General features: G+C 47.2%; 1 protein-coding gene across 10 annotated transcripts in view; it reads left to right on the forward strand.

Annotated features, from left to right (window-relative positions):
• AFDN (afadin, adherens junction formation factor) overlaps positions 1–26,062 on the forward strand; it is a 363,400-nt gene that overhangs the window by 306,712 nt on the left and 30,626 nt on the right. For all 10 annotated transcript variants that reach the window (XM_049654600.1, XM_049654602.1, XM_049654599.1 and 7 more), the window contains 7 exons: positions 79–224; positions 505–599; positions 8,040–8,305; positions 9,602–9,745; positions 10,996–11,194; positions 14,854–14,957; positions 17,262–17,348. In XM_049654600.1, the coding sequence (XP_049510557.1) occupies positions 79–224; positions 505–599; positions 8,040–8,305; positions 9,602–9,745; positions 10,996–11,194; positions 14,854–14,957; positions 17,262–17,348 (1,041 nt within the window). The remainder of the gene's footprint in view (positions 1–78; positions 225–504; positions 600–8,039; positions 8,306–9,601; positions 9,746–10,995; positions 11,195–14,853; positions 14,958–17,261; positions 17,349–26,062) is intronic.

A 26,062-nucleotide genomic window follows, 5' to 3' on the forward strand; every position in this document is an offset into this window, starting at 1 on the left:
TTTTTTTTTTTTTTTTTTTTTTTTTTTTTTTTTTTTTTTTGTCTTGGGGTTGCTTATAGGAATGTGTTCTATCTACAGAAACAGAAGAATATCGCAGGGGCGCTTGCTTTCTGGATGGCCAACGCATCTGAGCTTCTCAACTTCATTAAGCAGGACCGAGATCTTAGTCGAATCACATTGGACGCCCAAGATGTTTTAGCACACTTGGTTCAAATGGCGTTTAAGTAAGGAACACGTTCTTGGAGATTACACTATTCCGTAGAGAGTTTTTAAAGGTTTTTATTTACCCTAACTGGAGATGAATATCAAGAAGCATAAATACGTGCCAGATGTGTTGATTTAGTAAAATGAAGTTATTGAGCTATGTTTCAAGAATCCTGAGAGTAAAACTATATTTTAAATGGAAAATGTTACGCAACGTGTAAACTGTTTCGTCTGTGATGCCCTGTCTGACAATGGCAGTGCATCCTGCTGAGGTTATTAAAATTGTTCACATATTTTCAGATATCTGGTTCATTGTCTTCAGTCAGAACTGAATAACTACATGCCGGCTTTTCTGGATGACCCTGAAGAGAACAGTCTACAAAGACCAAAAATAGGTTAGAATATTGTTTTCTCCCTTCTTCCTCTATCCCTCCTTCTCCCTGCCTCTGCTTCCTTCTTCTCTCCTTCTTGTTTAACTTTATTTTAATACTTAATATACACAAGAGGAAGGTATCTTAATATACACAAGAGGAAGGTATCTTAAAAATAAATGACATGACCTATTTGATTTGGCATTCTTTAAGAAGTTGTAACTACCATCTGTTTGACTCAAGACTAGCTCTCACTGTGCATCTGGTAGAGGCCATAGGACCTCTTCCCATAGGTCCCAGTGGACCCCAGAGAGCAGCCATGTTTGCTGGTATTGAGACCTAAAGAGGCCAGAGTGTGGCAACACCTGACACCAGCTGTGTGTTGTGATTTGCTATAATCTCAGAGCTGCTGCTGCTCAGTGATTGCGTGGACATTTTCGGGGGCAAGCCGTTACCCTGCCATTGCTCAGCAAGACCCTCCCCCAGAGGGTTGACATGGGTCCAAGCCACAGGGGTCTCTGAAGTATGGAGTTTTGCTTTTTCTTTCTTTCTTCTTTTTTTTTTTTTTCAATACATGAAATTTATTGTCAAATTGGTTTCCATACAACACCCAGTGCTCATCCCAAAAGGTGCCCTCCTCACTACCCATCACCCCCCCCCCCCCCCCCCCCCCCCCCTCCCCCGCATCAACCCTCAGTTTGTTCTCAGTTTAAGAGTCTCTTATGCTTTGGCTGTCTCCCACTCTAACCTTTTTTTTTTTTTCTCCTTCCCCTCCCCATGGGTTTCTGTTAAGTTTCTCAGGATCCACATAAGAGTGAAAACATATGGTATCTGTCTGTCTCTGTATGGCTTATTTCACTTAGCATCACACTCTTCAGTTCCGTCCACGTTGCTACAAAGGACCATATTTCATTCTTTCTCATTGCCGCGTAGTACTCCATTGTGTATATAAACCACAATTTCTTTATCCATTCATCAGTTGATGGACACTTAGGCTCTTTCCATAATTTGGCTATTGTTGAGAGTGCTGCTATAAACATTGGGGTACAAGTGCCCCTATGCATCAGCACTCCTGTATCCCTTGGGTAAATTCCTAGCAGTGCTACTGCTGGGTCATAGGATAGGTCTATTTTTAATTTTTTGAGGAACCTCCACACTGTTTTCCAGAGTGGCTGCACCAGTTTGCATTCCCACCAACAGTGCAAGAGGGTTCCCGTTTCTCCACATCCTCTGCAGCATCTATAGTCTCCTGATTTGTTCATTTTGGCCACTCTGACAGGCGTGAGGTGATATCTGAGTGTGGTTTTGATTTGTATTTCCCTGATGAGGAGCAACGTTGAGCATCTTTTCATGTGCCTGTTGGCCATCTGGATGTCTTCTTTAGAGAAGTGTCTATTCATGTTTTCTGCCCATTTCTTCACTTGGTTATTTGTTTTTCGGGTGTGGAGTTTGGTGAGCTCTTTGTAGATTTTGGTGAAGTATGGAGTTTTGAAACACAATCCCATCTGAGATGAAACTCTGGAGGGAGGTGCTGCCTGATGAAACTTTGGAAGGGACGGCTTGGACACTGACAGGGTAGAGGCAGGAAGTGGACAGAGGCCTGACCTGAGACAAAGGAGGCGTACTTGATTGCAGGTTGGTGAGAGTGCGAGATTCCTGCACCAGAGACTAGGAGCTGGGTGAAGCCATTTCCACCTCTCCTGATCCACCCCAGAAGCTAAGCTAAGCAGTGGCGTCTAGTGGAGAATGGAGCCATCACACGTACCAACCAAGCACATCCCCCAGAAGACCAGCACAAGTCCCTCCATCTGCTTAGTGTACAGATCATAGAGGGCTTCACAGTTTCAGTTCTAGGGGAAACTGGATGTAACTTCACTTGGTTTTCATTGTTTGCTGGCTCACTTATTTGTTTTCTTTGCTTCTGTTTTTGTTTAAATCTTTTTTTTCCCTCATTCTTTTTGTCCTCTTAGGTACAGAAAGAGCAAATTCTTTTTTATTTTTAAAATTTTTTCAATCTATTTTTATTTTCTTTTACGATTTTAAAATTTCTTTTAATTTCCTGACTTTTTTAAACTTTTTTTTTTTTCTTTCCTGTCTCTTTTCTCTCTTCCATAAAGCTTCTTTCAATAAGCAGACTGAAACACACTTAGGATATAGCTTGCTTTATTTGATTTTTTGTTTTGTTTTGAATTTTTATTTTATAGTTAATTTTTTTCTTCTTGCAAAATGACAAAGATGGAAGAATTCACCCCAAATGAAAGAACAGGAAGAAATGACAGCCAGGGACTTAATCAACATAGATATAAGATGTCTGAACTAGAATTTAAAACCACGATTATAAGAATACTAACTGCGGTTGAAAAACAACATAGAAGACACCAGAGAATCCCTTTCTCAGATAAAAAAAAAACTAAAATCTCGTCAGGCTGAAATTAAAAATGCTATAACCAAGATGCAATCTTGAATGGATGCCACAATGGCAAGGATAGACGAGGCAGAGCAGCGAATCAGTGAGGTAGAAGATGAAATTGTAGAAAATAACAAAAATTATGGAAAATAATGAAGCAGAAAAAAAGGGAAATGCAAAAGATGACGATGCAAGACTTAGAGAACTTAACAGCTTATTCAAAAGGAATAACATTCGAATAATCCTAGAGGTCTCAGAAGATGAAGAGACAGAAAAAAGGTCAGAAGGTCTATGTGAGCAAATTATAGCTGTAAACTTCCCTAACCTGGGGAAGGATACAGACATCAAGATCCAGGAAGCACGGAGAACTCCCATTAGGTTCACCACAAACAAACCGTCACCAAGGTAGATCATAGTCAAATTCACAATATACACAGACAAGGAAAGAATTATGAAAGCAGCAAGGGGAAAAAAAAGGTCCTTAACCTACAGGGGAAGACAAATCAAGTTCACAGCAGATCTGTCCACAGATACTTGGCAAGCCAGAAAGGAGTGGCAGGATATATTCAACGTGCTGAATCTGAAAAATACGCAGCCAAGAGTTTTATATCCATCAAGGCTGTCATTCAGAATAGGAGAAAGAGTTTTCTAGACAAAAACTAAAGGAGTTTGTGACCACTGTCCAGCCCTGCAGGAAATATTAAGGGGGACTATTTGGAGAAAAGACAAAAGACCAAAAGCAACAAAGACTAGAAAGGACCAGAGAACATCACCAGAAACACCTAGCTCTACAGGCGGCACTACATGGCACTAAATTCACGGCACTAAATACATGGCACTAAATTCATATCTTTCAATCACTCTAAATGTAAATGGACTAAATACTCCAAAAGACCTAGGATATCAGAAAGGATAAGAAAAGGCCTATCTGTATGCTGCCTACAAGACTTATTTTAGACCTTACGGCACTTGCAGATTTGAAAGTAAGTTTTATATCAGACAAACTAGATTTTACAACAAAGATTGTAACGAGATGAACAAGGGCATTATAACTAAAGAGTGTATCTACCAAGAAGATCTGACAATTGTAAATATGCGCCCAACTTGGAAGCACCCAAATATATATATCAATGAATCATGAACATAAATTCATTGACAATAATACCATAATAATAGGGGACTTCAGCACCCCACTTACAGCAATGGACAGATTAAGCAGAAAATCAACAAGGAAATGATGGCTTTGAATGACTTGACCAGATGGACTTAACAGATCTATTCAGAACACATCATCCTAAAGCAGCATTTCATTCTACACATTCTTCTTGAGTACACATGGAACATTCTCCAGAATAGATCACATACTGGTCACAAATCAGCCCTCAATAAGTACCAAAAGATTGAGATCATACCTTGAATGTTTTCACACCACAACACTACGAAACTAGAAATCAACCACAAGAAAAAAATTGGAAAGACCACAAATACTTGGGAGATTAAAGAATCTCCTACTAAAGAATGAATGGGTTAACCAAGAAATTAAAGTGGAAATTAAAAAGTGATGGAAGCCAATGAAAATGAAAATTCAACAGCGAAGGCTGTCATAAGAGGGAAATATATAGCAATCCAGGCCTTCCTAAAGAAGGAAGAAATGTCTCAAATACACAACCTAACCTTACACTTAAAAGAGCTGGAAAAAGAATGGCAAAGCCTAAAACCAGCCGAAGAAGCAAAATAAAGATTAGAGCAAAAATCAGCTATCTTGAAATCAGAACAGTAGAACAGATCAATGAAACCAGGAGCTGATTCTTTGAAAGAAGTAACAAAATTGATAAACTGTATCCAGATTTATCAGAAAAGTAAAGGATGCAAATAAATAAAATCACGAATGAAAGAGGAGAGATCACAACCTACACCACAAAAACACAATGATAAGAGAACATTGTGAGCAATTGTATGCCAACAAATTGGGCAATCTGGAAGAAATGGACAAGTTCCTAGAAACATATACACTACCAAAACTGAAACAGGAAGAAATAGAAAGTTTGAGCAGATCCATGACCATTAAAGAAATAGAATCAGTAGTCAAAACTCCCAACAAACAACAGTCCAGGGCCAGGTGGTTTTCCAGGGTAATTCTATCATTTAAAGAAGACTTAACACCTATTCTTTTGAAACTGTTCCAAAAAACAGAAACAGAAGGAAAACCTCCAGACTCATTCTATGAGTCCAACATTGCCTTGATTCCAAGAGCAGACAGAGACCCCACTAAAAAGAACTACAGACCAATTTCCCTCGTGAACACAGATGCAAAAATTCTCATACAAGATACTAGCAAACCAAATCCAACAACACATAAAAAGAATTATTCACCATGAGCAAGTGGGATTTATTCCTGGGCTGCAAGGCTGGTTTAATATCCACAAATCAATCAATGTGATACATCACATTAATAAAGGAGAAGAACCACAGGATCCTCTTAATAGATACAGAGAAAGCATTTGACAAAATACAGCATTCTTTCTTGATAAAAAAAACTATCAAAGGGATAGAAGGAACACACCTCAAGATCATAAAGGTCTCATATGGAAGACCCACAGCTAATATCCTCATGGGGCAAAAACAGAGCTTTCCCCCTAAGGTCAGGAGCACAACAACAATGTCCACTCCCACCACTATTATTCAGCACAGTGTTGGAAATCCTTGCCTCAGCAATCAGACAACAAAAAGAAAAGGGGTTCAAATTGGCAAGGAAGAAATAAAACTCTTTGCAGAAGACCTGATACTCTGTGAAAAACCCAAAGACTCCACCAAAAAACTGCTGGAACTGATACATGAATTCAGCAAAGTTGCAGTGTGTAATATCAGCATACAGAAACCTGTTGCATTTCTATACAGCAATGAGGAAGCAGCAGAAAGAGAATCAAGGAATTGATCCCATTTACAATTGTATCAAAACCCATAAAATACCTAAGAATAAACTTAACCAAAGAGGTAAAAGATCTATGCACTGAAAACTACAGAGAGCTTATAAAAGAAATCGAGGACACAAATGGAAAAACATTCCATGCTCATGGATTGGAAGAACAAACGTTGTTAAAATGTTGATACTACCCAAAGCAATCTATATGTTCAGTGCAATCCCTATCAAAATAACAACAGCATTCTTCACAGAGCTAGAACAAACAATTATAAAATTTGTATGAAACCAGAAAAGACCCCGAATAGTCAAAACCAAAGCTATAGGCATCATGGTTCCGGACTTCAACCTGTATTACAAAGCTTTAATCTTCAAGACAATATGGTACTGGCACAAAAACAGACACACAGTTCAGTGGAACAGAATAGAGAATCTAGAAATGGACCCACAAACATATGGCCAGATAATCTTAAAGCAATAAAGAATATTCAGTGGAAAAAAAGACTTTCTTCAGCAAATGGTATTGGGAAAACTGGACAGCAACCTGCACAAGAATGAACCGGGACCACTGTCTTGCACCATACACAAAAGCTCAAAATGGGTGAAAGACCTAAAATTAAGCCCAGAAACCATCAGAATCCTAGAGGAGAAAACAGGCAACAACCTCTTTGATCTTGCCTGCAGGCAACTTACTTGACATGTCTCCAGAGACATGGGAAACAAAAGCAAAAGTGAACTATAGGGACGTCATCAAGAGAAAAAGATTCTGCACCACAAAGGAAACAATCAACAAAACTAAAAGGTAGCCTACAGAATAGGAGAACATATTTGTAAATGACATATTGGATAAAAGGTTATTATCAAAAATCTGTGAAGAACTTAACACCGCTCCCCCCCCCCCAAAACTAATCAGTAAAGAAATGGGCAAAAGACATGAACAGACACTTTTCCAAAGAAGACCTCCAGGTGGCTAACAGACACATGAAAACATGTTCAACCTCACTCATCATCAGGGAAATACAAACCAAAACCACAGTGAGATACCACCTCACGCCTGTCAGAATGGCTAATATTAACAACTCAGGCAACAACAGATGCTGGCAAGGATGTGGAGAAAGGGGAACCCTTTTGCACTGTTGGTGGGAATGCACACTGGTGTGGCACTCTGGAAAACAGTGTGGAGCTTCCTCGAAAAATTAAAAATAGAACTACCCTATAACCCAGCAATTGTACTACTAGGTATTTATCCAAAGGACACAAAAACGCTGATTCGAAGGGGCCCATGCATCCCAATGTTTATAGCAGTGCTATCAACAATAACCAAAGTATGGAAAGAGCCTAAATTTCCATCAACTGAGGAATGGGTAAAGATGATGTGGTATCTCGGGGCACCTGGGTGGCTCAGTCGGTTAAGCGGCCGACTTTGGCTCAGGTCATGATCTCGCGGTCCGTGAGTTCGAGCCCCGCATCGGGCTCTGCTGACAGCTCAAAGCCTGGAGCCTGTTTCAGATTCTGTGTCTCCCTCTCTCTGCCCCCCCCCCCCTCCCCAGTTCATGCTCTCTCTGTCTCAAAAATAAATAAACGTTAAAAAAAAATAATAAAAAAAAAGGATGTATCTGTATACAATGGAATATTACTCGATGATGAGAAAGAATGATGTCTTGCTACTTGCAACAACGTGGATGGAACTAGAGTGTATTATGCTACACAGAATAAGTCAGTGAAAGACAAATATGATTTCCCTAGTGGAATTTAAGAAACACAACAGATGAACATAGGGGAAGGGAAGGCAAAATAAGATACAACCAGAGAAGGAGACAAATTAGACTCTTAAACACAGAGAACAGACCGAGGGTTGCTGGAGTGGAGGTGGGTGGGCGGGATGGACTAGATGGGTGATGGGCATCGAGGAGGGCACTTGTTGGCATGAGCACGGGGTGTTATATGTGACTGTTTTTCAAAAAGTCTCTTAGGGTGAACTTAAGTGTAGTTAACACCTGTGTGGGTGTGACTCCTTCCTGTTTGAATAGATTGGTATCTTCAACATGACTAAATTGGTATTATTACCGTAATCGCTGTCTTCTCAAGTGCACCGTTGATTCACAGACTCGTCTTTTCATCCCGTATCTCTGCACAGATGACGTCTTGCACACGCTCACGGGAGCGATGGCGCTGCTGAGGCGCTGCAGGGTCAATGCTGCTCTGACCATCCAGCTTTTCTCTCAGCTCTTCCACTTCATCAACATGTGGCTCTTCAACAGATTGGTGACCGACCCCGAGTCGGGACTGTGCTCTCACTATTGGGGGGCGATCATCCGCCAGCAGCTGGGGCACGTGGAAGCCTGGGCAGAGAAGCAGGGATTAGAGCTGGCGGCCGACTGTCACCTGAGCCGGATAGTGCAGGTGGGCTGAACCGAGTCTCCTCGCGCAGGTTCATGGACGTCGTTACGAGTGTGTCTCATTCCGTGCGGGGTGAGAACTTGGGTTCGGCACGGCCTCCGTAGCCCCCGTTGGGGTTTTTCACGTGCTGTGCTGGTGTGTCTGGGTCGCTGTAACAGGATACCCCAAGCTCGGTGCTTAGACCACAGACACGGTCTCACGGTTGTTGAGGCCAGAAGTCCAAGACCAAGGTGTCGGCAAGGTGGTTCTCTGCCTTCATCTTCAGGGTGTTTTCCCTCTGTGCGTGTGTGTCTCAGATGTGCACTGTTTGTAAGGACACCAGTCGCGTTAGACCTGCCGCCCTCACTTCCTTCCACCATGACCCCATCTCCAAGTAAGGCCCCATTCTGACGTAACGGGGTGAGGACTGCAGCGTATGAACTTTAGGGGCCACAGTTCAGCCCATAACAGGTTGTAACCAGTAGCATAGATGTCGTTCAGAGGTTCTTTTTACTGAGACCAGTAGGTGTATTTCATAAAAGTCCTTCCTGAAAGGTGGATTCCAGCCAAAGACTGGGTAATAATTTGCTCTTCATCACGTGGAGCCGGGAGAGCACAAAGCAAAAACCCATAGTAGACGTACGGAAGGTAAAGAGAAGGGTCTGAGCGTAGCACTTGGCAGTCCCCACCTCCCAAAGGACAGGAGCACGAGGAGGAGGACCAAGGCGCACATGACAGTGCGGGCCCGACTCGTTCTCCAGGAGCCCTTGCACGGCCAACGACCGGAAACCACAGCTCCACAATCGAGGGAACGAGGATCCACAACCTCAAACCCAAGACTTTTATCATCACAGAGTATAACTCTGTATTTTTTCTCAATTTCTGAATCTCTTTTAAAGTAATTTAGTACCAAAGGAGGCTGCTACCCTCCTCGCGTGGCGGGAGCTGCTTGTGGGAAAGGTCATTACAGGGAAACTTCATTCAGACCCCAGTAATTGGTCATCGGACTAGTTACGTAAACTTTTAAGCTTCTCAGAATTTTTTAAAAGTTTTGTGAACATAAAGAATTGAACGTCATTTACGCTTCTGTATTTTAGTAAAATATAAATGTATATATGTTTCAGTAAAATTATGAGGCTATCTAAACCCTTACTAGACCATGTTTTTCAGCTCAGTTCAATGTCAATAGAAGTGTGTTTACTTAAAAAGATTCTGCGTTTCAAAATGAAATTAGCAAGTTCTTACCGTTTTAAGCATTACATACAGGGGAACGGTTGTGAACTATTCCTGAATCGTATCTCCTGTTACTCTTCCAACCAGGCGACCACTTTGCTCACCATGGATAAATATGCTCCTGAGGACACCCCAAATATCAACAGCACCTGCTTTAAGTTAAATTCACTGCAGCTGCAGGCCTTGCTACAGAATTACCACTGTGCGCCCGATGAGCCCTTCATCCCCACGGTGAGTGAGGCGCCGTTAGCCACACGGCACGACACACGTTTGCGTAGGGAAATTCCAGTTAGGGGGCTTTTAATAGTTATCTTTTTTCTTTAACAAATAAGCTAATATGCTTAATCATCTCATAAGATCATTTTTGTTGGTGTAGCTGTTAGGGTTTAGTACAAGAAGTAGAAACTAGGGGCTCCTGGCTGGCTCAGCCGGTTAAGTGTTCCTCTGGATTTCGGCTCAGGTCGTGATCTCACGGTTGGTGGGTTTCAGCCCTGTGTCGGGCTCTGCACTGACAGTGTGGAGCCTGCTTGGGATTCTCTCTCTCCCTCTCCCTCTCTGCCCCTGCCCCACTCGCTCTTGCTTTCAAAATAAATAAAATAAATGTTAAAAAAAAAAAAACAAAATAGAAACTCCACAAGCATTTAGAGTAGGGAGGGATTTAATTCAGGGAATTAGGTTCTTGGAAAGACGTTGAAAGGACAGAGGGAGGAAGACGGCAGGTGCTGTGGTCACAGCCGAACCCTGTCTGCTCGCCGCAGGCCTCCTGAGAGGGGCAGTTCTTGGGGGGGACGTGCCCACCTGTGGGACTGGGTTGATGCCAAGGAAGGACTCGAACAGAGTAGCCCAGGGTGGGAAACCCACAGGTGCCGGCCGACACACGGCACGTGGGAGCGCGGTGCAGCCACCCCGTTCACAGGGGACATAGTGGCTGCGGATACAGTGCGCCACCACCTGTCCGGGTTCCAGAGAAGACAGGCACGTCTGTGGCGGCACGGGCCCGGGAGGCTGATCCTGGGCGCGGAGGTGGGGGCGGTTGAGGCGGGGGGCTTCTACGGGGAGGCCTCTGCTCCATGAGCCGGTGCACTTGTCCACGGAGCTGCCTAGTGAGGGGCTGGGACCTTCCCTCTGTCGGCTGCGAGTGCGTGGTTTTATCCTGTTCACACTCACCCTTGTGTGAGCCTTTCCTGTCATTAAACGTTCTGAAAAAATTGGGCTGTTAGCAAGTGGGTATGAAAAAATTGCAAGGAGAAAATGATTACCCTTGAAAAGGGGAACAAACATTTCCTGTTCACATGTTAAAGTGTGTGCCCCGTCGACGTTCCATTGCTCTGCGAACCGGTGGTGTGCAAATCGATACGTTCACCCTCCCTCCGCGGCCCTGCCGGAGCGTGTAGCCACGCGAGCGACAGAACTTCTCGGAACGGTTAGCCCGCCGCACCCGTGGCGTGTCTTCTTAACTCGTGCCTCCCTTTCCCCCCCAGGACCTGATAGAGAGCGTCGTGGCCGTGGCCGAAAACACGGCCGACGAGCTGGCGCGCAGCGATGGGCGGGAGGTGCAGCTGCAAGAGGACCCTGATCTGCAGCTGCCTTTTCTTCTGCCGGAAGACGGCTATTCTTGTGACGTCGTCAGGAACGTTCCAAACGGTTTACAAGAATTTCTGGACCCTCTGTGCCAGAGAGGTGAGTCGCCTTTGCTGCGCCTGCGGTCTGCGCCGCGGCCCGGGTCCAAGCGAGAGCTGGCCGTGCCGCGTCCTCGCGTGCGGTCCCCCGCATCGTGCACCCAGCCCGTGCTTTCCGAGAAGGCCGCGTTCTGGGGCTCGGGAGGGAGCGCTCCACGGCGACAAGGGGTCGGAAACGTGCAGCCGCCAAGGGCACTTACTGTGCACGCTCGGTGTCACGGCCACACGTCTGCTGGGCTGGTGGGAAGGGCTTTTGGTTGCTCCTCCCTTGGTTTCTCGTGGGCCTGGAACGGAATCGTCCCCGGGGGGTGACGCGGCAGACGTGTCGGGGCGGCACCGGGTCTGGAATCGGACGGTCTGAGGCGTGACCTCAGCCTCGTCACCTGTGACTTCCCCTCTGTGAAACGGACACACGGATGGCGTGCCCCTCGTGGGACTGTCGTGAGGACCGAGCAGGCGCTCAGTGGCAGAGTGAGCCTCCGGCGTGGCCGCTGCCGTCACCGTGCCCGGTGCCCGCGGGGGCCTGCCACGTGCTTGTTGGCCGGGCTCCAGCCTGTCTCGTCTCCGGGCAGCGGGCGTCCCTGGTTTGATCCTGGGCCTTTTTACGTATTGTTGGTGCGTGTGGATAAAAATGCCACACTTAGACCTGAAGCGTGAACTTTTAAATTAGGCCAAGTTGCAGTGCCAGTCTGCTGCCTTATTTTGTACCGCGGGGCTCAGATGAGTAGAAAGATAGATTCGAAATTCAGGAGTTCGTTTAAACAGAAACACTAATAGCAAAGTTAAGGTTTTGTGTCCGTCAGTATATCAATGTAGCGTGATTTGTAATCTCACCGAATATTCCACTTGCTGCAATCCATAGATTCTCCTTTTTTTAAAGATCTTGACGGTTTAAAATTTTTTCACTTCACAAAGGCTGCTGCTTGTAACGGAAGGGTTACGTGCTTCTACATCCCCCAGCAAATGTGGCTGGAGCCTCCCCTCCCCCCCAGGGATGGTGACCGGGGGCTCGGGGAGGCGGAGGCGAGGCGGCCCGTGCCGCTTGAAGGAACCTCGTGGGAAGGATGAAGGGGCAGGCACGGAGCCTGTGTGAGCGGGGCAGGAGGGGGTCCGGGCCGCAGCATGCGGCTAAGAAAGCTGCGGTCGAGATTGGGACTCTCGGGGCCACGGCTCCTGTCAGGGGGACCCCACGTCCCGGCAGACTGGGGCTGAGCTGGTCTCTGGCACCACACCCATCAGCCGTGTTTCCTCAGCACCTCACACACCCGGGGAGGTGATGACGGGCGCCTTCCCAGACCTCCTCCTCCCCGCGGCCCTCCGCGGCCGGCCGGCCCGTCAGCGCTGGGCTTGCTGGCTCTCCTGCCCCCGGCTCGGCCCCGCCACCTCCAGGATCAAGCACGCCGGCGGCCAAGCGCGATAAGCCACCTCCACGTGGTCTTAGTTCTCGACCTCGTTGTCAGCGTTGAACCGCGCGTCGTACGGCCCTGCGGACGCCCCTGTGCCTTGCTCCCTGTTGCTGCTGCTCGTTACTTTAAATCCGCATCAGGCAACCCTTTGTCAAGAAAACTCAGCCTCCTCCTTGCACTGAAGCCACTTTTCCACAAGGGCTTCTGTGTTCTCTTGGTTAGGGTTCTTGTGAGAGCACTTGAAGCGCGTGAATACGTCTGCCCGGGGTCAGGCTCCCGTACCCCTCAGCATCTAGCGGCGGGCTGCTGGGCGCCCAGTGCTCAACAAGCCCCGCTTCTCATTAATTCCTTGAGAACGAGCACGAGGGAAGACTAATTTACTAGCATTCTTCGGATGCGTACGTGTAATTTGTGGTGTGTGCACAGCTGTCAGTGTTGGGGTACGTGCCCTAGAGAGGTTTGCCAAGCTGGGAAGACTCCGGTCTTGCCTTGATGGTGAAGTGCACCTCGTGCCTTCCCGTGAGGCTCCCTTGCATGATTGATTTCAGGACATAGGTGATATTTCATCATGGCCTTGGCATCCCCACATCATTTCGTATGTGTTAGATGGTAACACAGCCTATTACACAGATGCCTTTAAAAGACTTACAAAGAACTGGGTGTTTTCTTTTATGACATCAATGTTTTTGATTCTTCAAGCTTAATTCTTTGTAAGCCAAATAAAGAACTACTGTGCCCTCTCCGTGTATATTCCTTTTGTTTTGTCGTATCCTGCAGTTCTGTGAGAGAAGGCTGTAAAACCAGCTCGGACTCACACCTGACCTGAGATGCGTTCCTTAAGCTGAGGCAGCAGAAACTGTCTGCTTGACGTATGACCCAGCCTTGTTGTGGAACCCTGATGTTTGAAAAAATAAGAAAATGATGAAAACTGTGAATTTCAAAAGTGTGCTAATCGATTGCATGAGTATTACAATTCCCTAAAGCAGGAGAGAGAGAAGTTGCAGGTTTTATTTGAATGAAACTGGATTGAAACAGTGATTTAACAACAAAAAAAGACTATACGTTTATATCTTTATCTTAACCAAGTAATTGTGACGTCTCCTTTTCCCTTTACCGCAAAAAGATGTCCTAAGTGCCCCAGATAGCCATACTTTCCTTACTGGTGGAATCCTAGTGTGGGAGAGGGCCCGCCAGCACCTACTGGGACTCTGCCCAGTCCTGGGTCCTCAGGGCACCCTGGGGCCGGGAGGGCCGCTGAAGAGCACACGTTTTGGGGGGGGGGGTGCTCTTCAGAGCTGCTAACTGCTAATAATAATGAGACTGCCGTGGAGAGAATTTAAGAACTGTGCAAGGCCTGCGTGATACGACTTTGTCAAGAAATTTCTGGGAAACACAGAATAAGATCTCAATGAAGAATGACATAAATTGAAAGGCTTACTTTTGTAAAGATATCGTTTGTTCATGATGGGAATACCAAAGATGCTCCTTAAAACATTACAAAATGATTCTAAGATTTATTTGTAAGAGCTTTAGGTAACTAGTAAGGAAATTGGGACAAAGGGTAATGAATGAGTAGGGGCCCATCCTCCTGCAGAACCACCACACAGGTCACATGACACCCTGGCCATCACCATACCGCCTGACTACGGGCAAACACCTGCATTAGCATTGTCCCTGGTCCCGCTGTGCAGGGCATCGCCCACACACAGGTCAGCAAGGAAGGAGGGACAGCATAATTCAGTCATTTCTCCAAGAAGTGAGGGGAAAAGTTCTTTGGAAATAAATGGGGGGGGGGGGGCGCGGGAGGGGAGACCAGTTTCACTTTTCGTCTTGATGTTGATCCGTTAGACCAAAAAATAATGATTTTAACTATCTGATAAGACCGTTTTGAGAGGGAATAAAGGTGTAGAGTAAGAAAAGTAAACGCTGTTACTAGATACTAAGTATTTGATGCTTAATGTTGCTTCCCTTCTTGAAGATTGTTTTTGTTTTTTCTTTAATTTTTTTTTAATGTTTATTTTTGAGAGAGAGCAGGGGAGGGGCAGAGAGAGAGGGAGGAGACACAGAATCTGAAGCAGGTTCCAGGCTCTGAGCTGTGAGCACAGAGCCCAACGCGGGGCTCGAACTTACAGATCGCGAGATCATGACCTGAGCTGAAGTCGGACTTAACCAACTGAGCCACGCAGGTGCCCCTCGAAGATTGTTTTGACATGCTTTACTTTTCAGTTTTATAATTTGCTTGTTTTCTCCTTAGGGTTTTGCAGGTTAATTCCTCATGCACGTTCACCAGGTACTTGGACGATCTATTTTGAAGGTGCGGATTATGAGAGCCATCTTCTGCGTGAGAACACAGAACTGGCAAGTATCGTGAAGGGTGATGGGCGGGATAGAGACCGACCTGTATTCCTTATGATTCGAAAATGGAATGCAAACCCGTTCCTTGATTGTAGAGAGTGTTGTTGTGATAAAAAAAAAAAAAAAAAAATTTTTTTTAATCATTTTTTTTTTTAAGATTTTATTTTTAAGTACTCTCTACACTCAATGTGGAGCTTGAACTCACAACCCCAAGATCAAGAGTCACACATTCCACCGACTCAGCCAGTCAGGGGGCCCTAAAAAACACCTTTAAGTACCAATTTTATTTAAAAATCTGAAACTATGATTTGTGTATATTTTTCCCATGCCATGTTTATACACTTTTCTCCATAAACAAATGATACTTTTAAAATTAAAAAATATTTCTGCTCACAGCTATACCAGTCTTACTGTTAATACGTGTTTTTAGACACATATTAATACAATAGCCTTAATGAATTTTATTAGGGAATATTTTTCTTTGGTAAAAATATTTTCTCCTTATAGTTGGTTCTACCCTGTATTAAGTTTGTATCCCATCACTTAACATTTTGTATCTTTTGAAAGAGTAGTCAATCCCCGTATTTGTTAGCTTCATACATCTTATGGAAGATTCTCCTTTGCTCCCTATAAGTTTTAGACAACAAAGAATGTTTTTCCGTGCCTGAGAACATGACATGTACTGACATGTCTTTCATTAACATACGAGTGCAGAAATAATAGAAGCAAATGAAATCTTTCCTCCTTGAACTTCTGTTGAGTTGCTCAGTTTAAATATTTTGCTATAATTGCCATTTTCATCTTTTAAACCACTTCAGGGTTCAAAGGAACAACAAACGTAACCATACTTTGTCAAGATTCCTGTGGGTAGGGCGTGAGTGCATTACCTGTGATGAGATGTGGCCATTTATTCACTGCCCGCCTGTCCCCAGAAGGCATGGAGTAGGCCCCGTGTGCCCGAGCTAAGGTTTAGAGGTTCTGCGTGTGAAAACAGCCACGGGACTTCGTTATACTATCCCAGTTATTAATCAGTAGTCAGTCCAAACGTTTTGCCCATTTTATATATAATTTCCAAGAAAACGTAGATTTTCTTGGAAGGTGGTATACTTAACGTAAGATAGTGTTTTGTGTATTTTGTGTATTGAATTCAAAGGGACTTTTATCATGGCATAGTAGCCTACTTCAGATTTGAGTGCGTGTTTCCAGCGCCTGACTTCGTTGATAGTCGCCCGGTTAGGCCAAATAGCTGGGCCCTAACTGCTGCCACCACGCACGTGCTTCTCATACTCGCGTCCACCTGCTAGCTGGTGGCCAAGTCCCACGCAACAGCAGTTACAGCTCCCAAATTTTACAGGGAAGAAGTACCTTGGTAGATGAGACCAGGGATTCCTCATCTTTCTAGTTTGTTCCAAGACCCCTCGGGAGATTCCAGGTCTTAATCTAAAAAAAAAATTGTAACATCAGCCATTGTTTATTTTCCTTAAACTATTCTCTCACTGACCTTGGTCCTAAATTGGCAAGCCATATGTAATTACCACTTGTTGGCAGTGTGCCTTTGTACTTAGTGTATTTAATTGATTAAATTCTCCCTTAGTGCGTATGCGCTGGTGATTTTCTTCTTCAGCTCTGTTTATCCTCCGTGTGAGGTGCGACTTGTGTATGACGTAACTGCGGTGGGTAATTCCTCGTTCTCCTTCGGTTACGGATCATTTCAAGAACTGGCGTGTCTCATCGAGCCTCGACTTAGCTCCTTCGGGTCTGTTACCCAACGTGGTGACCCAGCACCGTGGGCACTGCCGCGGCATTGTGTGGGTGTTGTGTGTTTGCTAAGATAAAATGACAGCCGTATCTTCCCGAGAGACGGGGACGCTTGGTGACAGCGGTTGTTGGCTGACCTCCCCATAGATGGTGTAAAAGGAGTCTAAATTGCTTCTTTAAAAAACACCTAGTAGTTTACTTTGCAAGGTAATAAAGTGAAAACTTGGTATTGTGTCTATGGTTGGGTTTTTCTAATCTGGTAGTGATGGAAGCTTAGTTTTGTTGGAGAAATTAGGCTCTCGAAACACGTTTAAGTAGCATGTGTGACTAGATTCATCTTCAAGGTATTGACACGAGTACGGGCACTTACTGTACTGGCTTCACGCACGAGGAGTATCTGTAGTCCTTGACTGGTCTTCTTCCCGCTCCCTGCCCCCTGCCTCTGTCCCATGCGCCCCGGTGCGTAGGATCGCTGCGTAGGTCAGGAGGTGGCGAGCCTAGAAACGCTTCGTTTCAGCCGTAAGACACACCTTTGTTTTTATTCTTCAGGCTCAGCCTCTGCGGAAAGAACCTGAAATAATCACTGTGACTCTCAAAAAGCAAAACGGAATGGGCCTCAGCATTGTCGCGGCAAAGGTAGGAGGGAGTTGGCACCGTGCAAGTTGGCACACCACATTCCTGAGACCTTGAATCAGCTGTTGGCCACGGCGGGACGCGGGGGCGTCGTTCCCCGCCCGTGGGCCGGGTGCGTGTGCGGTCCTGTTTCTGGGCTGTTTCTGCGGCCGGGACCGCCGTGCTCAGGCTCCTTTAACCGAGGGCTGGCCTGCTCTCAGTTTAAGCCGGGGCTGGAGGGCGTGCGACCTCGACGTGGGGCGGCCGGTGCTCCCGAGGAGCAGACTGAGTCAAAACGGGACGCGCCGCGACAGGCAAGAGAGCCCCGGTGTGGGAAGAGGGGGATTCCTGCGTTTGAAATGGGAGATGGGTCTCGCACATGGTCAGAGTGGGGCGAGAGGCACGGGCTGCGCGTCGTTCCGGCAGGTGCGGCTGCCTGCGTGGGGCATCAGGAGGGAGCCTTCCCGCCGCATAGTGAGTACCGGGAAGGGAGGAGTAGGGGACGCGCTGGGAACAGGCAGGGATGGAGCAAACCGGGCCTGGGGGCTGGGGACCTGCCCCCGCACTGCCAGGGAGAGCCCCGTGCTTTGGGAGTTGGGCAGTCGAGATTCTTGATTGACGAGCGAGGTCTCCGCACCGTGTCTTGTCCCCAAAGAAGGATGAAAGGGACGTGGCAGAGCTGGCGTCTCAGGATGCCGTGTCGCGCAGGGCTGTGGTGTAAGGACCGATAGGGGAACGGGGGGCCACGGGGGGATTCCAGCTGGCAGTCAGCTGGCCGAGGCGAGCGCCCGCCCGCCGGGCGTGCGTGGAAGGTGCTGTGCGGGGCACAGCGGTCTGGTTCCGAAGCACCGGCTTACACGGGGTCACCCTTAGATGTGGACTGTTTTGTCTTTGCCGCCCAACCGAATCAGATGCCCATTTTGAGGGAAAAAAAGCGTTAGGATAAAAAATTACCTTGCAGCAATCAGATATACCAGAAAACTTTCACCTTTCTATTTTCTGGGGTGTGTATAAATCCTCTTTCAAATATTCCTCTTGGGATTTGAAACAGTCATCTGTGGGGTGATAGGAGCTACCATCTATCAGCGACTCCATCTTTTCCGGCTTAAAAAATTACCTTTCAGTACAGAACTACCTGTTTGCTGAAGATTTAAGTCTGTCTTACATGTAAGCGGCTTTGATCCTCTCTCTCTGGCACCCTGCCACGTGGACAGGACGGGCATCATCTACGCAGGGAGGCCCGCCTCGGGCGCCCCCGGCCCTCTCCCTGGCTGGCCCCCAGCCCCCGTTCTTGCGTGGTTAGGACAGGGAGACACATCGAAGCCCCAGTCGCGCCTCTCGTCGCTTACCTGCACCTGCGGGTGAGGGGACGGGGAGAGGGTGCCGGCGCCCTGGTTCTCCCCCAAGGAGCGGTTCCTGCTCGGGGTCAGACGGCAGGCAGTGAGGACGGTCTTCTCAAGGTCAGGAGGAGCCCTTTAATAGACCGGGGCGGCGAAAGGACTGAACCGCAGTGAGGCAGTGGGGGCACGGGTGAGGCCCCGTGAGGAGGTCTCTGCGCGGAGCTGCCGAGCCGGGACCAGTGCTGACTGCTGCTTGCACCCGGCCCGCGCCCACCGTCGTGGCTGCTGGCCACACAGCTGCACTCGTGTCTTCTTGGCGGCCCCCTGCACTTGGCCGCCTCTGCCGAGCGCCTGTGCGTTCCGTGTGTGTTCGCGTTCACGTGAGGAAGCACGGCAAAACGCTGTTCCCTCCGCGTAGTCGGTACAGAGTGCTTTTGCCGTAAAAATAGAAACGACTCTGGAATCCTTGACGTTACAAAAGCATTTGTGGTAAGAAACCGGCGCAGCACAGTGACTGAGTCCCATTAGCCTCACGTAGTTTGGAATATGCAGGACTTAGCTTCGGGGTAGGTAAGTAGTAAGCTTAAGATGAGGTCTTTTGTTGTTTTCGCCAATATTGGGAGAAGCTTCGTAGGAAAGCGGTAGTTAGTTGTTAGGGTAACATTTATTCCAAGAGAGAATGTCGAGTGCCTCTTGTGTGAAAACAGAGTGTAATTTTCACGTTTTCATCTTTAGAACTCTAGGTTTTTGTTGTTGGTGTTTTCTGTACTAAGACGTTTAAAAAAGAGAGATTTGTAGATGGAAAATACCAGTGTTAGTATCTCTAATTGGGACATAGGATTCTAGAATTGGGGCTTCTTGGGGAATAGGAAGAACACAGAAGCTAGGTAGAAATCAAAGATCAACCTTTTTACCACCCACAGCCGGCAAGGAGAGCGTGGCCGGGGCCGCATCTGTAGCAGACCGGCTGATACCCGGTTTCTGAAATAAACCTACTCTCTTCCCCTTCCTCTCCCCCTGCCGCAGCCACAGGCGTCCCCTCCTCTGGGAGCAGGGCCAGAAAGCAGAGCGCCTCACTCAGCAGGTGGTGGGGGTGGGGGGATCCTTTCCAAAACTGGGAAGGTGGCATTCTCTCCAGCATTCCCAGCATTTCAACACTCTTCTTGTTTCTGGTCTTTTTAAATACTTTCCACAGCGAAAGTATAAATTCAGAACTAGAAGAAAAGTAATAGTTTCTCGAAAGGATTCCAGATTTAACGCTAAGGTGGTTTATGCATCAGATGATAAAATAGATTTAATAAAGAGGAGCGTGCTCCTGGCTCTATTTTCTTCTCCCACCGAGCCTGTATCAGCGATCCCTCGATCACTTGAGGGATGAGGCAAAACAATACAAATGAGCGGATGGCATCAGAGGCCGGTGTTGATCCAAGGGTGCTTACGGACTGTCTAAACACCAGTGCAGAGTAGAGGTCGAGGACGGCCTTCCCGAGGAAACGCCTACTGAGCTGCAGCCTCCAGGGTGAGCAGGTGCTGGTCAGGTGGGAGGCGGCGAGCGGAGGCGCGGCCGTGTGGCCAGGGCACAGTGAGGGGGGCACGCCTTCCGAGGTGGACCCGGGGCAGGGGAGGTGAGGCCGCTTCTTGCAGAGCAGAGTCGTCCCCCCGCGGGGTGCTACGCCGTGTGGGCCGCGTGGCCTGTGCCGCAGCCGTGGAGGTCCCGTCAGGGCGGGAGAGCTGGCGTGGGGTGGTGGTCGGTGGGGGAGTGGGGCTGTGTCCCACTGACACTTACAAAGCCCCCGAGGTCTTGATGGAGTGGTGTGACTTGTCACAGGGAAAAGAAGTCGCCATGGAAGGGGTTCGGAGAAAGGCGGAACGTGAACAGGGTACAGCTCTCTACAGAGCGCGGGTTCCAGGGGCCCAGAGGTGCAGCCGAAACAGCTAGGAGTAAGGAGTCTGTTACTGGTTTTCCAGAGGGGAGGTGGCAGTGGGGACGGCGGCCGGCCAGCCCGGGGCACGTGTTGGTGGGGAGCAGTGGGACGTTCACTAGACGGGGTCAGGCACTTGGTCTCGGTCAGTGTTACAGGGATGGTGTCTCTAGTGCGTCACAGGTGCTAGGACCTGTTAAATGACAGCTGTCCCCGCGATTGATGCATCGGCTCTAGCGGGTGAAAGGGAGACGCCCTGGCCGCCCCGTGGCTCGCCCTCAGCCATTGAGCTGGGGGTGGGGGTGTGGGCAGAGAGCCAGGTGTTCGGCCCCGAAGGTGGTAGGTTAGAGGTCGGGGGTGCCCGTGAGGCTGGGCGAGCGAGCATACCGTGTAGCAGCTGGTCGCATGTGGGCGTAGGGGACGCCCCCGGAGCCAGAGAGCGATGTGGGCGTCGGCTCGCAGACGCTCTAGAGGACGGAGCTCTGGGAGCCTGGTCTGTTGACTGGCCAGCGTGCCGCCGTAGGAGGCGGGAATGTGGCCTTGACGCCTGTTTGTCCCAGGAGACGGGAGCCTCGAGGATCCCAGGCACGCCCAATTGCCTGCTCCAGCTTCTTTGTAATGTCTTCGCTTGGAAAGGAAGGCTCGGCACCAGAAATCACGAGTCATTGAGTTTACAGGCTTTGCTGAAGTGCCACGGTGCCGCTGACACATGGCACAGGTCTGCGTAAATTACAGCGGTCCAGCAGATTTGTTTTCGAGATTTCAGGAATGTATCTTAAGTGCAAGGCAGGCCAGCATCGAGCGAGAGGAGCCACGGAAGAGATCTGACCCAGTGCTGTCGTCTGTCATTTTGTTCTCTCGTTGCGGCTCTGTGTTCTGCACACGAGGGCCTGTGGGCCCCCCCTGGTTAGCTTTACCCCAGTAATTCTTACTTGTGTCTGTGTATTTTGTTTTCTCTGTAAGCTGTTGTGGTCTTTGTATCTGGCCCAGTCTTTTTTTGATTTTTTCCCTAATTAGCGTGTGGCTAGCTGCTGTGAGCCTGGACGATGTTTTGATGTTCAGCTCCCTGACGCCCCTTCCACATTGTGGTTCAGTTTTATGAAATCCAGATGATTGGGACAGTATGTGTGTGCAGTTTACTTTTTTCAAACGTTGCTTTTGGGGAGGTTTAGTGTTCTCCTTCTTACTCATCTGGGGGACAGCACGATGCTTCCTGTTTAATTTGGATTTTGTAAAATACAAACAATCCCCTCTTTATTTTTCTAGCTCTTTTTAAAGTTTAATAAAGTACAAAGTGAACGAAAATGAGAGCTGACTGGTTACGTAAGAGTCTGAATGTGGCATTGGCTCCAGTCCGTGTTGATAAATGCCATACGGTGTCCTAACGTCCAGCTCAGAACTGTGCTGATCCGGGTCTCGAAAGACCAGCTGTGTTGGTTGCTGTTGGAAGCGGAGTGGAACAGACGGTTGTGTCTTTTTTCTGTTGGAGAAGTTGCTGTAGTCCTGAGATCAGAATGTGGTTCTCTGTTGTCGGAAGAACAGGATCGGTGGTGAGTTTCTCCAGGGTGCAGTTGTGGAATTGGATGTTCTTGTGCAAGGTCTTACCTGTGATGCTTCCAAGAATGCGTTTTCTTCCACTGTAACTTGTTTAAACCTGCCAATAATTAACTCGCTCACGAGGCAACCGGTGAACGTAGCTTGTAATTACACACCCAGAGGTTTGTTGCTCTGTATTTTAATGTTGCAAATTCTTAAGGTTCATAGAAATACAAGGTTTCTGTGTGCTTTTTGTGCCAGAAAAAAACCCATATAAATTTAATTCTGCTGATTGTAATATGGTGAAAATTGCTTGAAATAATGGCAAGCTGCTGCTGTGTAATTTGCTGAGGACGTTACAAGAGGATCCACCGTGTAACTTCTTTTGGCCACAGTAGGTGGTTTTTACCGTAGGCCTTTTCTGAAACCCACGTTTGCTAAAAGTGAACATAAAAATGACAGTTTTAAAGGTACATAGGATATTTTATTTTATTTAAAAATGATTAATCGAATAGTGTTTTAAAGGTGTTGTATGCTTTTAGACGATATACATACACACACGGATTTTAAGTTTTAAAATCTTACTTAATTAGCTTAAAACACAAAATTACTATGCCTTAAAGAAGAAGGTGAAAACAATGTTTATTAATATACCACCTCACTGTTAGAAGAATGAATTCTGCTATGAACTACAATTTAGTCCTTTGAAGAATTTGAGACCTTCATTCCTATGTTCTTTAACGTCCTTAGTGTGACCACGTGGGAAAGACTTAATCAAAGAAATGAAGTCAGGCATTTCTTGGTTCCTTGTTAAAATCAGTCTCAAAGTATGCAGTGTGACTGCGGAGTTTCTTCCATGGAAATGCCAGGAATAATTTTCTGTTAAGTTACGTGAAATGACCAGTGCCCTGCATGGCTGCTGTTCATGAATTTGGAAGTAATATTTTGTATTTTTGTTCTAAAAGCGAAAGAGTAAATCATGTACAAGAAGACCTTTTTTACCTATTTTATAATAACAGTCTAAGTGCTCCTATCTTGGATTGACAGAATTCGTGGATTCTATTACAGCATTAACATGGTAGGAACACGAAACGTTAATACTCTAAAGCAGAACCGTTTCACGTGGCAGGACACCGGGTGCGCAGGGGTGTGTGTGTGTGTGGCCCACAGGATGCAGAGCCGGGTGGGAGGAAGGTTCACACTGCCCCAGCCTCGGCCACGTGCTCTCAGCCAAGGCTTGGGAGTCCGGACGCCCCCCTGCACGAGCGGTATACAGACGCAAGCGGTATACAGAAGCTCACCGCTTCCGTCCCCAGGCCACCTGGAGGGCCTCGGGGGGAGCCCTGCGCCTTTGCCCTGGTGCACCCACGTACACACCACACTTTGCGTCCAGTTTTTGGGGATCCGAGGACCTCCTGCAGCCCATCGGGAGGGCCCACCTAGGAATCTCCTATTTAGTTCATTTCTTCATTTGGTAAAGAGGGAGAGAGTAGATGTGATATGCTCCTTGGGTCTTCTGTGCAGAGAGAGGGTAAGCGGCAAGCACGCTGGGTCTGGAGCCCGGCGTAACAGACCAAGTGTAGACGCGTCTTTGCTGCCAAACCAGGTGGGGAGCACCGAGCACCCAGCCACGTACTTGAGGCTGTATCGGGCACAAGTTTTAAAACTGATCATTTCGGAATTAAGGTAATTCCCACCAAGAAGAGAGAACTTGGCAGTGTTTTTGAAACCCTGGTCTGAATTTTAATAGTTTATGAATCAGAACTCCTTGTCTGATGAGAAAAAAGCAGCTTCAGCCACCGAGAAAGGAGTGTGTGGGCAGAGCGTCCTACGGAACGTCCTAATGAGTTTTCAGTCCTGCCGGGCTCTTGGGGTCCTCTCGGCCCACTATTGTTCTAGAACCTTCAGCAAAGAGCCCAGACTGCGTCTCCATTTCTGGGAACAATAGGCTTGAGTCCACACCGGCATGCCTTCCTTCCTCTGCTGCAGCCTGGTTTTGTTTTGTTTTGTTTTGTTTTGTTTTTGGATTGTGATGTGATGATGTTTTTATGCTGTTACTCATATCATACCCCCCACACACTCGGGGTGCCACTGAGCGTTTGAGGCGTGGGCTCCTCCGACCGAGTTTCTGTGCCTGAGGTGAGAGGGCCTCACCCTGGGCCTTCCCGAAGGTGCGCCGGCCGGACCCACATCAGCCTCTTCCCTGCGGCCTCTTCTCCTCCGACACGTAAGCTGCTGACCCGTGGGCGCCCGTCCTGTCCGGTTCTGGGGGGTCGTCGTTCCTGCCTCCATCGTTCTCTTTGGGAGCCTTTTTGTTAGCTCCCTGCCGTTCCTCTTCTGCCCTTTTCCACGAGTGAGTCCCAGGACACTCCTGTGTCGCCTCTCCTCCCTCCACCCTGCCCTCCTCTTCCTCGGGAGTCCCCCCTCCCTCTCCAGCCCCTTCCTTCCATTCTACAAGAAAAAGAGGGAGACTCGGGGTGCACCCGAAGAGCGTAGGTGCTCAGATCACACGGGAGTGAGGTCATCTCCGCTGCTTCTCCGAGGACGGGGCCTCTAGCTCTTTGCTGCTCTCGGGCATGACTCCACTGGTGCCCATTCAGTTACCTGTCTGCAGCCCCAGGTGGGGCTGCAGGGCGGAGGCCAGCCGGAGCACCCAGGCGCTGTGCCGCCTCCCTCCCTCCCGTGTCTTTGGAAGGGGAGATGTGCTTCTGATAGCAACAGATTACTTCTCAGTACTTCCATTCATTCCAAAATTGGATCTCGTGGAATTCATAATTCCTGACGCCTTTGGAATAGATAACTGCTTTCCAGAAGACCCTTTTAAAAAAATTCTTTTTTAATGTTTATTTTTTAGAGAGACAGACAGTGTGAGTTGGGGAGGGGCAGAGAGAGAGGGAGACACAGAATCCGAAGCAGCTCTAAGTGTCAGCACGGGGCCCGATGCTGGGCTTGAACTCACGGACCGTGAGATCACGACCTGAGTCGAAGTCGGATGCTTAACTGACTGAACCACCCAGATGCCCCTGGCCTTTACATTTTAATGTTTGTGGTTACTCTTCCCATGGTTGGAAATCAGGATGTATAATGTTACCAATAATAGATTTTATATTGTAAAAATCTTATTTTTAGCCAGTTGTCTGCATAACTACAAACTTATTGCTAGTGCTTGTGGTTACTAATAATATATATACCATAAAAAAATAGTTTTAGAATAGTGTTGTCCAATAGAACGTGTGAGCCACATAGGTAATTTTAATTTTTTTTTAATTTTTTTTAACATGAAATTTATTGTCAATTTGGTTTCCATACAATACCCAGTGCTCATCCCGTCAGGTGCGCTCCTCGGTGGCCATCACCCTAATTTTAAATGTTCTATTAGCTACACTAAAAAAAAAAAGCAACTGTGAAATTAATTTTAATGTGTTTTGTTTTACATAATATATCCAAAATCTTATGATTCCAACACGTAGTGAATAGAAGTCATTAATGAGATATCTTAGATTCTTTTTTCCGTACAAAACTCTCGTGTCTGGGTATATTTTATATGTAATACACATTTCAGTTCCGACTAGCCACGTGTGGCCTGTGGCGGCCATATCAGCACGCTGTATAGTGTCTAATTCCATTTCCCCAGCACTGGCAAAACTGTTTCTTTGTATTCCTGTAATTGGCTTTGGTTAATGTTTGCGCGTTACATTCCGTTAGTGACACATGTGTCACACCGGTTCGTAGCAGCAAACACCTTCTGGGCCCCGTTTTCCTTTCTTAATTGGAAAAGGCAGGAGGCGGTGGGGGGACTTGCCTGAGAGCTCAGTCTTCTTGGGCTAGGTTAGCGTGCATATGATTGTTCAGAAATAAGACAGAAGTCAAGCGGCTTAATGCTTCTGCAATAAATTTTGTTTCGTACAACTTTTATCATCATCTGTAACGTTCTTACTCC

This window comes from Panthera uncia (assembly GCF_023721935.1).
Source record: "Panthera uncia isolate 11264 chromosome B2 unlocalized genomic scaffold, Puncia_PCG_1.0 HiC_scaffold_24, whole genome shotgun sequence".
In the NCBI taxonomy this organism is placed as follows: domain Eukaryota; kingdom Metazoa; phylum Chordata; class Mammalia; order Carnivora; family Felidae; genus Panthera; species Panthera uncia.